The 15,511-nt window shown below is 37.8% G+C and overlaps 1 protein-coding gene across 1 annotated transcript in view; it reads left to right on the top strand.

The window, feature by feature from the left end:
• The window catches only part of LOC126278856 (cilia- and flagella-associated protein 44-like), a 577,958-nt gene that overhangs the window by 185,820 nt on the left and 376,627 nt on the right, over positions 1 to 15,511 (top strand). Inside the window, exons 8-9 of the mRNA XM_049979132.1 lie at positions 1,178 to 1,417; positions 13,625 to 13,948. Of these exons, the coding sequence (XP_049835089.1) occupies positions 1,178 to 1,417; positions 13,625 to 13,948 (564 nt within the window). The remainder of the gene's footprint in view (positions 1 to 1,177; positions 1,418 to 13,624; positions 13,949 to 15,511) is intronic.

Below are 15,511 nucleotides of genomic sequence, written 5' to 3'. Positions count from 1 at the left end.
AAAGGCCTCAGGGTGATCAATTGCAATGATGTTGCTTCTTTGCCATTGCTGCATAATGAAGTTTAATTTAACATGATAAATTTACAGTACTGTTTCCTACTACAAGGATGTCGTGGTTAGATGTTACTTATATTTCAGGTTCTCATAAGTAACACAGAGTTATTTCATACTTGTTACATTTGATAATGGTGACTGAGCTTCACTGAAACTATCCATGTAAACTTTCTGCAATTTACTGCGACCACGGCTTGACTACTGTACTGAAGTCAAATAAACTTGTAAAAAAATGTAAGACAGGTATTACATCTTGAAAGTCTGTATATGTCTTGAGGTGCAAGTTGCCCAGACTATATTCATCCAGTATTTTAGAATGAGAGCACTTAGCAACTTCCAACAAACTTTAAGTATAATTTTAAACCTTTTATAACTTTTTCTCTCTTAAAAGCTTAACATGAAGTGTTTAACAAATAAACTCATTTGTAAAGAAATGAGAGGTTTGAAGCTGTTTTATACATGGGAATTTAATTCCTTCAAGAATTATGGATAGGGGGTTTACTGCTAGTTTAGAAAAAGGCAAGAGAAGATGGGGTTGAAGGGTGTATCACTATCTCTGTTGGCCAAGGAAGAGGCAGCAAATTGACCATTGCTAAACTTTTTCTTCACATGATTTATTGAAACTACTGAAAACCTAAATCGAGATGATGTGGAACTTGCTCCTCCTGAAAATGGGTTCATTGTCTTATCTACTATACCATGGCACTCCAATGAAAGCTTGATATTATGATGTTAGGTAAGCTAAAGAACATGAGTATCTTTTTATATCCCTAAGTAATTGACACCCATCTTTTATGTGTGTGTTCTGCTGCCATTTTGTGAGTAGATTTTTTTGTCTATACAATTAAATAATTTATAAATATTTTGTCAATAATTGATTGTTTTCATTGTTATATGAAATTACATTTTATATTAGTGCAAACTGTGTGAATTATATTATAAAAGTTAAAGAGTGGTTCAATGAAAATGTAAAATGTACTTCTAGTTGTAAAATTGAACTGTTAGTTCATTTCAATAAACAAATATTAGTTTATTATAACTGTTGTTATCCTTTTTTACTCCTCCTTTTTTTATGTTTGTCATAATCTAGTTAACATACAGAAAATAATACATGAAATTACAGGATGCAAATGGCAGGATCTGGAGAATTGATCTGCAGCGTGTTGGCTGTAAAGCACCTCAAGAAATTTTCCTTTCTCATGCAGGTGCTGTTGTTGATATGGCAACTTCTCCTGTTGGGCCATATATTGCTACACTGGGCTCTGATGGCCGACTGTTTGTGAACAACTACTTAAGAAAGAAACTAGTTCTGTGGAAACAATTTGAAATTCCGGGTAGTTGTCTGTTATGGGTCCCATTATCTGTAAGTATACTGTTTATATTTTCATGTTACGTGTTTCAGAAATTGCCGATGAAATGTTGCATGAATGACATGATATGACTGTTTTGCTTCATTCCAACTTTTTGCTATATGTATGCCACAATGTCAACATTCCATTCATTTCAATGTGTTGAAGCAGATTCTTTTAAATTAATACATCAAAAGCAGACAACATTACACTGAAAATGGTTAATGAAGAATAAGGTAAAAACTGTAGGAATAACATTAACTAGTAAAAAAGGCAATGAAATTTAAAAAGACAGTGAAATTTGCAACCAACCGTGGTTTAAAGCAGCAGTTGTAGAGTACAGTTAGTACTTGATCTGTCAGCTTGATAAAAATAATCAATTTTTCGAAAAAGTTAAGGAAATGTGCAAGCTCTCAAAGCTAGTGGCTCTTTCCTTCTCATCTCGTCCAGTATGTCTCCCCTGACCTGCGGTTCTGGTTGATTTTTCGGTAACTCTTCCCATTTCTTAAGCCTCATCAATCTTTTCCCTTCATTCCACTTCCTTGCCTTTTGACACTTCTGCCAGAAGAAGGAGCCACTGGCTTCGGAAGCATGCATGTTTCCTTAGCTTTCATGTGTGTTTCCTTCAGCAGATTTTTTATTTATGTTTCCAAATGAATTTTATTTAAACAACTTAATAGAAAGATAATCATGAAAAATGTTTATTGAGAAAGATCCAACTTATTTTCTAATCAGTGCATTGATTTCAAAGCAGGAATTATGGGGTACTACAGATCAGCATGTTGCCAGTATTTTTTATTAGCTTTATTTTCAGTGCATGGAGGACAAAAAATTTTTGTCTTTTCCTTATTATTTTTTCATTTGTCTGTACTTATTGATGTCAAATTTATGTACTGATGGTCTCAGTACCAAATTCATGCATCATCAGGTGCATTACAAGGATACTTGAGTCAATATAAACAAGTAGGTATGTTATTTACAGAATATAACAAAACTTTTTTTCATGTATCAGTACAAACCTGAATACATCTCAGCTGACCAACATAACCAAACTGCTCATATGTTTGTTGAGCCCGGCCTTTGTTTGAAAGTTTTATTTTCTCTTGTGTCTCTATTTAATGACGTGTGAACTGTCAATGACATTACTGATATACATTATGGTCTGCAGGTACTGGATATCTATTAATATTCTATCAAGGGCCAATTAGTCTGAAGAAGTCCTCTTATTCAGCCAGCCATCTTGATGATGCAAGTCATTTAATATATAATTCTTCACAAATTTGCTTCACTTGCAGTCACTGATTGATGCTAACTTTAAGTAGGGGACATTTTGGGGACATGCAGGGGAAGCAGTGGTTGGGAAGGGAGTGAGACAGGGTTGTAGCCTCTCCCCAATGTTATTCAATCTGTATATTGAGCAAGCAGTAAAGGAAACAAAAGAAAAATTTGGAGTAGGTATTAAAATTCGTGGAGAAGAAATAAAAACTTTGAGGTTCGCCGATGACATTGTAATTCTGTCAGAGACAGCAAAGGACTTGGAAGAGCAGTTGAACGGAGTGGACATTGTCTTAAAAGAAGGATATAAGATGAACATCAACAAAAGCAAAACGAGGATAATGGAATGTAGTCAAATTAAATCGGGTGATGTTGAGGGAATTAGATTAGGAAATGAGACACTTAAAGTAGTAAAGGAGTTTTGCTATTTAGGGAGTAAAATAACTGATGATGGTCGAAGTAGAGAGGATATAAAATGTAGACTGGCAATGGCAAGGAAAGCGTTTCTGAAGAAGAGAAATTTGTTAACATCGAGTATAGATTTAATGGTCAGGAAGTCGTTTCTGAAAGTATTTGTATGGAGTGTATCAATGTATGGAAGTGAAACATGGACAATAACTAGTTTGGACAAGAAGAGAATAGAAGCTTTCGAAATGGGGTGCTACAGAAGAATGTTGAAGATTAGATGGGTAGATCACATAACTAATGAGGAGGTATTGAATAGAATTGGGGAGAAGAGGAGTTTGTGGCACAACTTGACAAAAAGAAGGGACCGGTTGGTAGGACATGTTTTGAGGCATCAAGGGATCACAAATTTAGCATTGGAGGGCAGCGTGGAGGGTAAAAATCGTAGAGGGAGGCCAAGAGATGAATACACTAAGCAGATTCAGAAGGATGTAGGTTGCAGCAAGTACTGGGAGATGAAGAAGCTTGCACAGGATAGAGTAGCATGGAGAGCTGCATCAAACCAGTCTCAGGACTGAAGACCACAACTACAACAATTGTTGATTTGAAGTGTGTTGTTAATATAATGGCAGTGATACTTACATTAACTTAATCTTGTAATTAGTAATCTTGATAGTATTTTGTAATATATGTAAATTTGATACCAATGTATACTTCTGATCTAGACATGATGGTGTGTTCTTTGAGGGTCAGTTTAATAAAAGTAGTGAACATTACTGTAAGAAAGATGGTTATTTCATGTCTATAGCTCATGTACCATTAATATTTTGAGCTTTTTAAATTTTGTTAAATAGGTTTATAATGGAGGAAGTTTCCCTGTGTACCTGATGGTTTTTTTTACATACAAGGTGTGATAAGAAAGTAACAGAATTTTTTTAATTTCATGGGCTTCATAAATCCAATTTTCATTTTTTTGTCTTGTTGATAAACATATTCCTAATGTATCTTTGCATTTTGAGCTGTTTCAAATATTTAGATTCTTTTTGACAATTGGAAAGGTTACATGTGTTTTTGAGTGCTTGATGAATTGTTACTTTTGAAACCAGCGGATCAAAGATTTTGCATTAAAGTTTGCCTGAGAAATTGAATGAAGTACAGCATCACACTCAGAATGTTGGCTGTGGTTCTTGGCATATCTAATACAAGTAAGAGAAGAATTTATGAGTGATATAAACATTTCAAAGAGGGTCGGGAAGACATTGAAGACAACGACCGCCCTTGGGACACACTAGGGAGCACATCTGATACAGTGTGGAAGAAGTAAAGAAAATGGTTCTGGCAAATTGCCAAATCATCATCAGAGAGATTGGTGATGATGGCAGCATGTCCTTTGGCTCATATAAAGCAATTTTTTGGATGCTTTGGACATGAAATATGTAGCAGCAAAGTTTGTTCAGAAATTATTGAATTCTGACCAGAAGTGATATCACATAGATATCACTCAGGAATTGCTTACTCAGGAATTGCTGAATGAAGTTGACAATGATCCAGAATTTCTAAAGAAGGTTATAACAAATATGAAACATGGGTATTTGGGCCTGACCTCGAAACCTAGGCCCAATCATCCCGTTGGAAACTCCCTGAAGAACCAAGGCTGAAAAAATTTGATAAGTTTGATCACATTTGAAGGTTTTTTACACTGTTTTCTTTGATTACAGTGGGATAGTACATCATGAGCTCCTGCCTTGTGACCGTACAGTCAGTAAGGACCACTTACTATATGGAAGTTAACCACCTTTTTCATCAACCAATCTGAAGAAAAAGACCAGAATTGTGGCAAAACCACTCATGGAAATTGCATCAAAGTAGTGCTACTGCTCACACCTAATTCTTATTCGTGATTTTTTTTTTTTTGGGGGGGGGGGGGGGGGGAACATTATGCTGCCTGAGCTAGCATATTCATTGGTCATGGTCCCCGGAGACTTTTTTGTATTCCTGAGGCTGAAGAGAACCATGAAAGGATGTCATTTTGCCAACATTGATGACATAAAAACATAATTGTTGAAGGATCTGAACACCATGCTGAAAAGTGAGTTCTAGAAGTGCTTCCAAGATTTAAAAAAGGACTGGTACAAATGTATTGTATCTGAGGAGGATTACTTTGAAGGGGCAAAGCTGATGTTGATGGATAAATAAAGATTCTTTGAGAAAAACAAAAATTCGCATTACTTTTGGTCACAACACATACTAGCTTCTACATGTTTGGAGAGCACTGCTCCTCTGCAAATGGGTGCTGAATTGATGAGTATTTGCTCCAGTTGTTAAAAAGCTTTTTTTTATTTTACTGCATGGCTGGTTTCTGTTTTTATGTAGAATCAATTTAGTAATGGAATCTGAAAATGCCTTCAATATAAAATTCACAGTTGTTTCTCCACAGCACAATATTCAAATTTCATAAGAAACAGCATATTTTCTCTTTTGTTTTCCCATGTCATGACTTCTTTATTTACAACTCCAGAAACCCGTCATGACACATGTGTCCTTGAAAATTCTTGCTTTCTTCATTGGAATGAAGTGGCAGCAACCAGGTTGTACTTGGTTGGAGTAATGGGTCCCTGTTGATAATGGACCAAACTGATGGAGATGGCAGTCATGTGTGCATGAGGTGTACTTGTTGAATGAATGTGTGTGTGTGTGTGTGTGTGTGTGTGTGTGTGTGTGTGTGTGTGTGCGTGCTTCTTTTTCAACATTTTTAACTATTTTTCAGTCACTTCTTTTGTCTCCTGACCATCCAACCATGAACTACTGTTTATTCTACCTTCATCTATTCCAAAATATCTCCTTTGTCTTCGCAAAATTCCAATCACACATGCTGTTTCTGAAATCATATCTAGCACATGACATCCCATCTAATGGGCTTACCATTAAAATTGGCATCTCAGGCTGTCATGAAACCTAATGCAAGAACGTTTACATTTTCCTGTTATGCCAGTTCCTCACCATAACAAGTCTGCTCCTTCACAATCATTCAACCAAAGCTCAAACCGTACTTGACAGGCTGAACTCTTTTTGCACAATCCTTTTACTCTCCGTTCTCTATATCTACATCTACGTCTACATACGTACTCCATAAACCACTGTACTGTGCATAGCGGAGGGTACCCTGTACCACTACTTGTTGTTTCCTGCCATGTACCATTTGTAGCTACCATTCACAGATAGAGTGAGGGAAAAATGACAGCCTTTATGTCTATTTGAGCCCTAATTTCTTGTATCTTATCTCTGTGGTCCTTAAACACAATGTATGTTAGATGCAATAGAATTGTTGTGCATTCAGCTTCAATTGCTGGTGCTCTAAATTTTCTCAATAGTGTTCCTCGAAGAAATCATCGCCTTCCATCCAGTGATTCCTATTTGAGTGTCTGAAGCATCTCCATAACACTTGCGTGTTGTTTGAATCTACCACTAACAGATCTACCAGCCTGCCTCTGAATTGCTTCAGAGTCTTGCTTTAATCCAACCTGGTATTGATGCGAAACACTCAAGCAATACTTAAGAATAGGTCACACTAGTGTCCTATATGTGGTCTCCTTTACAGGTGAACCACACTTTCGTAGAAGTCTCCCATTAAACCAAAGTCGACCAGTCACCTTTCCTACCACAGTCCTCACATGCTTGTTCCATTTAATATGTCTTTGCAATGTTACTCTCAGATATTTAAAAGATATAACTGTGTGAAGCAGGACACTGCCCATGCTGTATTCAAATGTTATGTTTCTTTTTTTCTCCTTCATATTAATCCATATTAACTTACATTTTTCTGTGTTTAGAGCTTGCTGCCATTCATCACACCTATTAGAAATTTTGTGTAAGTCATCTTGTATTCTAAAAACAAAGATGATGGGACTTACCAAACAAAAGCGCCGGCAGGTCGATAGACACACAAACATACACACAATATTCTAGCTTTCGCAACCAATGGTTGCTTCTTCAGGAAAGAGGGAAGGAGAGGGAAAGACGAAAGGATGTGGGGAAAAAAGGACAGGTGTACACTCGCACACACACACACACACACACACACACACACACACACACACACACACACACATATCCATCCGCACATACACAGACACAAGCAGACATTTGTAAAGGCAAAGAGTTGGGGCAGAGATGTCAGTCGAGGCGGAAGTACAGAGGCATACAAGGTGTTGAAAGACAGGTGAGCGGCGGCAACTTGAAATTAGCGGAGGTTGAGACCTGGCGGATATCGAGAAGAGAGGATATACTGAAGGGCAAGTTCCCATCTCCGGAGTTCTGACAGGTTGGTGTTAGTGGGAAGTATCCAGATAACTCGGATGGTGTAACACTGTGCCAAGATGTTCTGGCCGTGCACCAAGGCATGTTTAGCCACAGCGTGATCCTCATTACCAACAAACACTGTCTGCCTGTGTCCATTCATGCGAATGGAATGTTTGTTGCTGGTCATTCCCACATAGAAAGCTTCACAGTGTAGGCAGGTCAGTTGGTAAATCACGTGGGTGCTTTCACACATAGCTCTGCCTTTGATCGTGTACACCTTCTGGGTTACAGGACTGGAGTAGGTGGTGGTGGGAGGGCGCATGGGACAAGTTTTACACCGGGGCGGTTAGAAGGGGGGGTAGCCAGAGGGTAGGGAAGGTGGTTTGGGGATTTTATAGGGATGAACTAAGAGGTTACGAAGGTTAGGTGGACGGCAGGAAGAGACTCTTGGTGGAGTGGAGAGGATTTCATGAAGGATGGATCTAATTTCAGGACAGGATTTGAGGAAGTCGTATCCCTTCTGGAGAGCCACATTCAGAGTCTGGTTCAGTCCTGGAAAGTACCCTGTCACAAGTGGGGCACTTTTGCGGTTCTTCTGTGGGAGGTTCTGGGTTTGAGGGGATGAGGAAGTGGCTCTGGTTATTTGCTTCTGTACCAGGTCAGGAGGGTAGTTGTGGGATGCGAAAGCTGTTTTCAGGTTGTTGGTGTAATGGTTCAAGGATTCCAGACTGGAGCAGATTCATTTGCCACAAAGACCTAGGCTGTAGGGAAGGGACCGTTTGATGTGGAATGGGTGGCAGCTGTCATAATGGAGGTACTGTTGCTTGTTGGTGGGTTTGATGTGGACGGACGTGTGAAGCTGGCCATTGGACAGATGGAGGTCAACGTCAAGGAAAGTGGCATGGGTTTTGGAGTAGGACCAGGTGAATCTGATGGAACCAAAGGAGCTGAGGTTGGAGAGGAAATTCTGGAGTTCTTCTTCACTGTGAGTCCAGATCATGAAGATGTCATCAATAAATCTGTACCAAACTTTGGGTTGGCAGGCCTGGGTAACCAAGAAGGCTTCCTCTAAGCAACCCATGAATAGGTTGGCGTACGAGGGGGCCATCCTGGTACCCATGGCTGTTCCCTTTAATTGTTGATATGTCTGGCCTTCAAAAGTGAAGAAGTTGTGGGTCAGGATGAAGCTGGCTAAGGTAATGAGGAAAGAGGTTTTAGGTAGGGTGGCAGGTGATCGGCGTGAAAGGATGTGCTCCATCGCAGCGAGCCCCTGGACGTGCGGAATATTTGTCTATAAGGAAGTGGCATCAATGGTAACAAGGATGGTTTCCGGGGTAACAGATTGGGTAAGGATTCCAGGCGTTCGAGAAAGTGGTTGGTGTCCTTGATGAAGGATGGGAGACTGCATGTAATGGGTTGAAGGTAATTTCCAGTTGCCGCCGCTCATACCTCACCTGTCTTTCAACAACTTCTCCGCCTCTGTACTTCCGCCTCGACTGACATCTCTGCCAGAACTCTTTGCCTTTACAAATGTCTGCTTGTGTCTGTGTATGTGCGGCTGGATATGTGTGTGTGCGCGAGTGTACACCTGTCCTTTTTTCCCCCTAAGGTAAGTCTTTCTGCTCCCGGGATTGGAATGACTCCTTACCCTCTCCCTTAAAACCCACATCCTTTCGTCTTTCTCTCTCTTTCCCTCTTTCCTGAAGAAGCAACCGTTGGTTGCGAAAGCTAGAATTTTGTGTGTATGTTTGTGTGTCTATTGACCTGCCAGCGCTTTTGTTTGGTAAGTCCCATCATCTTTGTTTTTAGATATATTTTTCCCACGTGGAATGTTTCCCTCTATTATATTCATCTTGTATTCTCCTACACTTACTCAAGTTTGGCATCTTACCGTACACCACAGCATCATCAGCAAACAACCACAGATTGCTGTCCATCCTGCCACCAAATCATTTATGTGTATAGAGAATAATAATGGTCCTATCATACTTCCCTGCAGCTCTCCTGATGGTAACCTTGTCTCTCATGAACATTTGCCATTGAGGACAACATACTGGGTTCTATACCTTAAGAAGTCTTTGGACCACTCATATATCGGTCAACCTATTCCATATGCTTGTACCTTCTTTAACAGCCAGTATTGGGGTACTGCATCAAATGCTTCCTGGAAATCTAGAAGTTACCTGTTGCCCTTCAGCCATACTTGGCAGTATCTGATGTGAGAAAAGGGCAAGCTGAGTTTCACACTAGTGATGATTTCTAAAAACATGCTTATCAGTCTCAAGAAAATTTAATGTATTCAAACTGAGCAAACCGATGTTAGGGATATTTGTCTGTAATTTTGCAGGTCCCATCTTGTACACAGAAGTCATCTGCACTTTTTCCAGGCATTTGAGACTTTGCACTCTGTAAGAGATGCACAACAAATGCCAGCTAATAAGGGGCCACGCCATAGAGTACTCTTTGAAAAACTGAAGTGGGATTCCATGTGGACTTGGTGACTTACTTGTTTTAAACTCCTTCAGTTGTTTCTCTACACTGGGGATTTTTATTACTATTTTGTCCATAATGGACTCAGTTTGATGGTCAAGTGATGGTATGTTTGTGTGATCCTCTTCCAAGAACAATTTCCTGAATGTAAAATTTAAAACTTTGGCTTTCGTTTTGCTGTCTTCAACTGCCATACCAGATTGGTCAAGAAGTGATTGCATGGATGCGTTAGTGATTTTCCGTAGGGCCAGAATTTTGATCCTTTACTAAGGTATGACATTGGTAGTAGTTGTATGCTTTGTGCATAGATCTTTTCACAGACACATGAATCTCTATTAACCTTTACTTGTCATCATTTGTGCATCATCTTTTGAACTGAGAGTGCTACAGTCTTTGCTTCCCCAGTACTTTCTGAATTTCATTATTAAACAGTGGTGGGTCTTTTCCTTACTAATCCACTTATTAGGCATATAATTCTCCAGACCATGATTTACAATCTGCTAAAATTTTGCCCATAATTGCTTTACATCCATTTTGTTGGAACCAAGTGATGTCAGTTCACTGTCTAATTGAGAGGCTAACAACTGCTTATTTGCTTTTTCTAGCAAAATGCTCTCCTAGCCTTCTTAACTGAGTTATTAAATTTCATAACCACAATTGCTATAATGACATTAGGATCACTAATTCCTCTTTCTGCACTAACATTGTTAAGGTCCAGTCTATTTGTAGCTACAAGGTCCAAAATATTTGAATTGCACCCTGTGGCCTGCTGAACTAGCTGCTTTATTTATTTATTTCTTGTTCTGTAGATCCAGTTAGTGAGTCAATCACAAGGATATGGAACATGTCAAATTGTACAGGTTTCAATTTAAACTTACAATAAATACAAGGGCAATTCAATGGCAAATTGTACATAGTTTAAGTAAGACATACTATAAATACAGTAATAGATACAATGTCAGCTAGGTAACATAACAACCATTTAACAGAAAAAGGAGTTTCAAATAAAGGTTAAAGATAAGAGCACAAAGTTAAATCAGATATTAGACCTACAATGGTAAATACATGTACAGCCAATCTGTTGTTACGAAAAGTGTGCTAATGCCCAAATGCACATTAAAATCAATTGAACTTCTGCTAGGCACAATAAGCTTAGTGATGGTATACATTTTCTTTCAGATATACATTTTCTTTCAGATATTCATCCACAGTATAAGATTTCTCTGTCACGTAATCTTTGAGAACTTGTTTAAATTTTGGCAGTTCTGTATGAACACATTTGATATGTAGTGGTAGAGCATTGAACAGCTTAATGCTGGAGTAGTAAACTCCTTTTTGTACCAGAGTGAGACGTTTCATTTTGCAATGTAGATTGTTTTTGTTTCTGGTGTTATAACCATAGAATTTACTGTTGTCTTGGTAGATGGAATAATTTTTGCACGCAAAGGTCAGCAAGGAAAAAATATACTGTGAGGCAGTTGTTAGGATACCTATCTTCTGAAACAAGTGCCTGCAAGAGTGTCTTTGATGAACCCCACACATTATTCTAATTGCTTTTTTTTGGATGGTGAAAACTTTTTTTGCAAGTGGTTGGCTCCCCCAGAATATGATAGCGTATGACATCAATGAGTGGAAGTAGCCAAAACGGTTTTGAGAAAATGTGTTAAAAGTACTTCACATGACTGTTCGCCTGTACCTCACTCCTCCCAGCAGTGAACTCATTGACTTACAATTCTGTACTTGGCAGGTTAAAGTCCCCTCCAACTAGTAAATGCAGACCTGGCTATTTACATGCTACCGACCATAGACATTCTTTGAATGACTCTAGAACTGTCAGCAGAATCTGGTATCCAGTTTAAAATTCAGCAATTAACTTGGTTTCACCTCCACCATCTATATGTGACCAGGTAACTTCACTGTCACACACAACTTCAACCTCAATAGAGAAAATATTTCTGTCAGCTGCAGTAGACTCTCCCTGTCCTGTGGCCTGTAATCTGTCTTTCCAATATATGAGGGTAAGACAATTATTATCCATAATTTAGTTATATTTTTGTTTAGTTTGGTAGTACTATCATTTTACATTGATGACGCATGCTTTATGTATTTGTTGTTATATCTTTGACATTTTCAAGTTGCTAATTTCGTTTCATTATCCCTGCTGTGCTGTTAATTATGGCTGCTCCATTGTCTATTTGCACCAAAGAAGAGCAACATTCAGTGATCGTTTTTGTGGTTGGAAGGTGTATCAGGGGCCAAAACTCATTGAAGACTTTCGGTACAGTACGGGAACAGTGTTTTGCCACAGCAGAGTGTCTACAAATGGATTGAAAAATTCAGAAATGGTTGCACAAGTGTTACGCACAATGAAGTAGCTGGACAAATGTTTACTGCCACAAATGAAGAAACCATTGAGCGTTCAAGTGAAACCATTCTCTTAGACAGATGATTAACTATTGTCTGCAAATTAATCATGGTTCTGACTACAAAATCATCCACAACAGACTTGGGTTTCATAAAGTTTGCACAAGATGGGTCCCAAAACAACTCACACAGTTGCATAAACAAATGCGCTTGGACATCTGCAAAAAACGTTGGGATCACTGTGGTAATGAATGAGACAACTTCTTAGACTGGATCATTACTAGTGATGAAACATGGATCCATCATTACAAGCTGGAGAGTAAATGGCAGAGTATGGAATGGAAACATCCAGATTCGCAGTGCAAGAAAAAGTTCCCCTTCTCACCTTCTTCTCTTCCTTACCCATTATTCCTCATGTTGAGCCTATATGATGCATTGTGTGTTTAATAAAATGCTAGCTCCCATGGAATATTGTCACAAGCATACTAGTGTGCTATCACCTTTATTTTACTTTTTTTTGGAGAATTTTGACTTTTCACAACTCATCATGGATCAGGTAGAGTTTTAAAATTTTAAATATTGTAAATTATGTTGTCTACATATTCAGGTACAGTTTTGAAATTTAAATATTTTCAATTTGTGTCATCTGTAGAAATAAAACAATGAGAAGTCCAGCTTGGAATAACAACAATAACATCCATAATGTTTGAAATAATTATTTGTTAATGTTTTGTGTTATTTTACTATTAGATCATTACTTGTGATCAAAACTAGCAATCAAATGTGAACTGAGATGGTCAAAATAAATGTTTTAAATTGTTTTCAGAAATGTTCAGGAACTATCAAGGATCGGTATCTTATAAAATACCTGTCAGGTGGAAGACTTGGGAAGTGTCTGTTGGATGGGAGGCTTATGTTTCATGATTGCATGACTTAAATTTAAATTTGATTTCAATTCAAAGTACAATCAAAAAGGAATCAAAACCACATACAAGTAGAAAAATATCCACCAAGAGTAGGAAATTGTCAGACCTATAAAAAAAACTGACAGATTCACTTATTTGCATGCCATGGCATACCTCTGTAGAGAAAAAAAAATAAAATTTAGGTGTTGAAGACATTGAAACATGACAAAGGCTGAGCAGAAAAGTGACTCTGGCAGATCTGTCAGATACAGCAGTCCATTTTGGGAGAGAAGTCAGCAATATTACTTCCTTTAAAACTTTCCTCTGTAACATGAAATAACTCCAGATTGCTGAAGTTTCTGAACACCTGTTGTTGCTGTATGTGTTTATAGGTCTGCTGCTATTCACTAAGCATGTTTTGTTTTTAATTTATTGCTAACTGAAATACAAAAACAAATTAAATATTTGTTTGATTTTTTCCAGTTGGATAGAACAGGAAGCATTCTTATTGTTGGCATGTCTGATGGTGTTTTACGTATTGTTGTTGTATCTGCACAAGAGTATGAGATGTATGGTGGAGAGAATCAGGATGCATATGTAAATCTAATTGAAACAACCAAGCCCCATTCAAAAACAATAACAAAAATAACTATCAACAAGAAAGGAAATTTAATAGTTACAGGAAGTGAAGACGCAACTGTGTTTGTGTATCAGATTCAGCGTAGAAGAGATGTTGTGGCTTTAAATCCTATTGGTTTTGTACCAACACCGGGTGGTGTTTCATATCTAGGTTGGAAAGAAAATGAGGTAATTTAATCCATTAAATAACCACGTAGTATCTATCACAAAAAGCTGCAAACACTAGGAGTTGAACATCCAAATCACTCATCCTATTTCTTTCAGTAGCAAATCTCTCAGTAGCAGAAACATGTTTTCAAAATAGATCTTAGCACTGTTTATTTCCTTCCTCCATTCTTATAAATAATCATATTGTTACAGGAAAGAAAACTCTGAAAAATACTTAATGAATGATTTTATAGACATTAGACTCTCTATATTTTAGTGTGTTTTTGTCACCTGTGTCACTAAAAGGCTAAGCCAGTTCATTGGACCAATTGCAGGCTACAGAGGCAACAGAACTTTAATTTTCAGTACTCCATTTAATTATTGAATTAATTTATAAATTTAAAATGCTTTACTATAGATTAGTGATGTAAATAAAGTAGAAAGAAAATGTCTGTGTATGTGCGGATGGACATGTGTATGTGTGCGAGTGTACACCTGTCCTTTTTTCCCCCTAAGGTAAGTCTTTCCGCTCCCGGGATTGGAATGACTCCTTACCCTCTCCCTTAAAACCCACATCCTTTCGTCTTTCCCTCTCCTTCCCTCTTTCCTGAAGAAGCAACCGTCGGTTGCAAAAGCTCGAAATTCTGTGTGTGTGTTTGTGTGTTTTATTTATTGTGCCTGTCTACCAGCGCTTTCCCTCTTGGTAAGTCTTGGAATCTTTGTTTTTACTATAGATTAGATTAGATTAGATTAGTTTTTCGTTCCATAGATCCGTGTTGAGGAGATCCTCATGGATGTGGAACATGTCACCTTTTTTTTATTTTTTATTTTTTTTAAGCTGAAGTAACAATACTAATAGTATAAATATATACAACACATCATTTGTTTCTATTAAAAAATTTGTCAATGGAGTAGGAGGAGTTGACCACAGGTAAGTCTTTCAGGCTCCTTTTAAACTGATCTCTATTTGTAACTAAATTTTTTATGTTTGCTGGCAAATTATTGAAGATGAGTGTTCCTGAGTAGTGGACCCCTTTTTGAACAAAAGTAAGTGCTTTTAAGTCCTTGTGCAGATCATTTTTGTTCCTGGTATTGTATGTATGAACTGAGCTGTTTGTTGGAAAAAGAGATATATTATTTAGGACAAATTTCATTAAGGAGTAAATATACTGAGAGGCATTAGTTAGTATACCCAGTTCTTTGCAGAGGTTTCTACAAGACGTCCGTGAGTTTACTCCACAAATAATATGTATTACACGCTTTTGGACTTTGAAAACTTTTGTTTGACTTGAAGAGTTACCCCAAAATATTATACCATATGACATTATGGAATGAAAGCGGCAAAGTATGCAAGCTTTTTCACTTTTATGTCGCCTATGTCTGCTAACACTCGAATTGCAAATACAGATTTGTTAAGGCGTTTCTGCTGTTCTGTGGTGTGCTCCTCCCAACTGAATGTATTATCAAGTTGTAATCCCAGGAATTTAAGAGTGTCAACCTCTTCTATCTGCTGTTCTTCGTACTTTATGCATATGCTGGGTGGAAACCTCTTACAGATTCTGAATTGCATATAGTGAGTCTTTT

Source organism: Schistocerca gregaria, chromosome 6, assembly GCF_023897955.1.
Source record: "Schistocerca gregaria isolate iqSchGreg1 chromosome 6, iqSchGreg1.2, whole genome shotgun sequence".
Taxonomy (NCBI): Eukaryota; Metazoa; Arthropoda; class Insecta; order Orthoptera; family Acrididae; genus Schistocerca; species Schistocerca gregaria.
The sequence above is the reverse complement of the archived record's forward strand: the minus strand, read 5'-3'. Positions and strand labels throughout refer to the sequence as shown.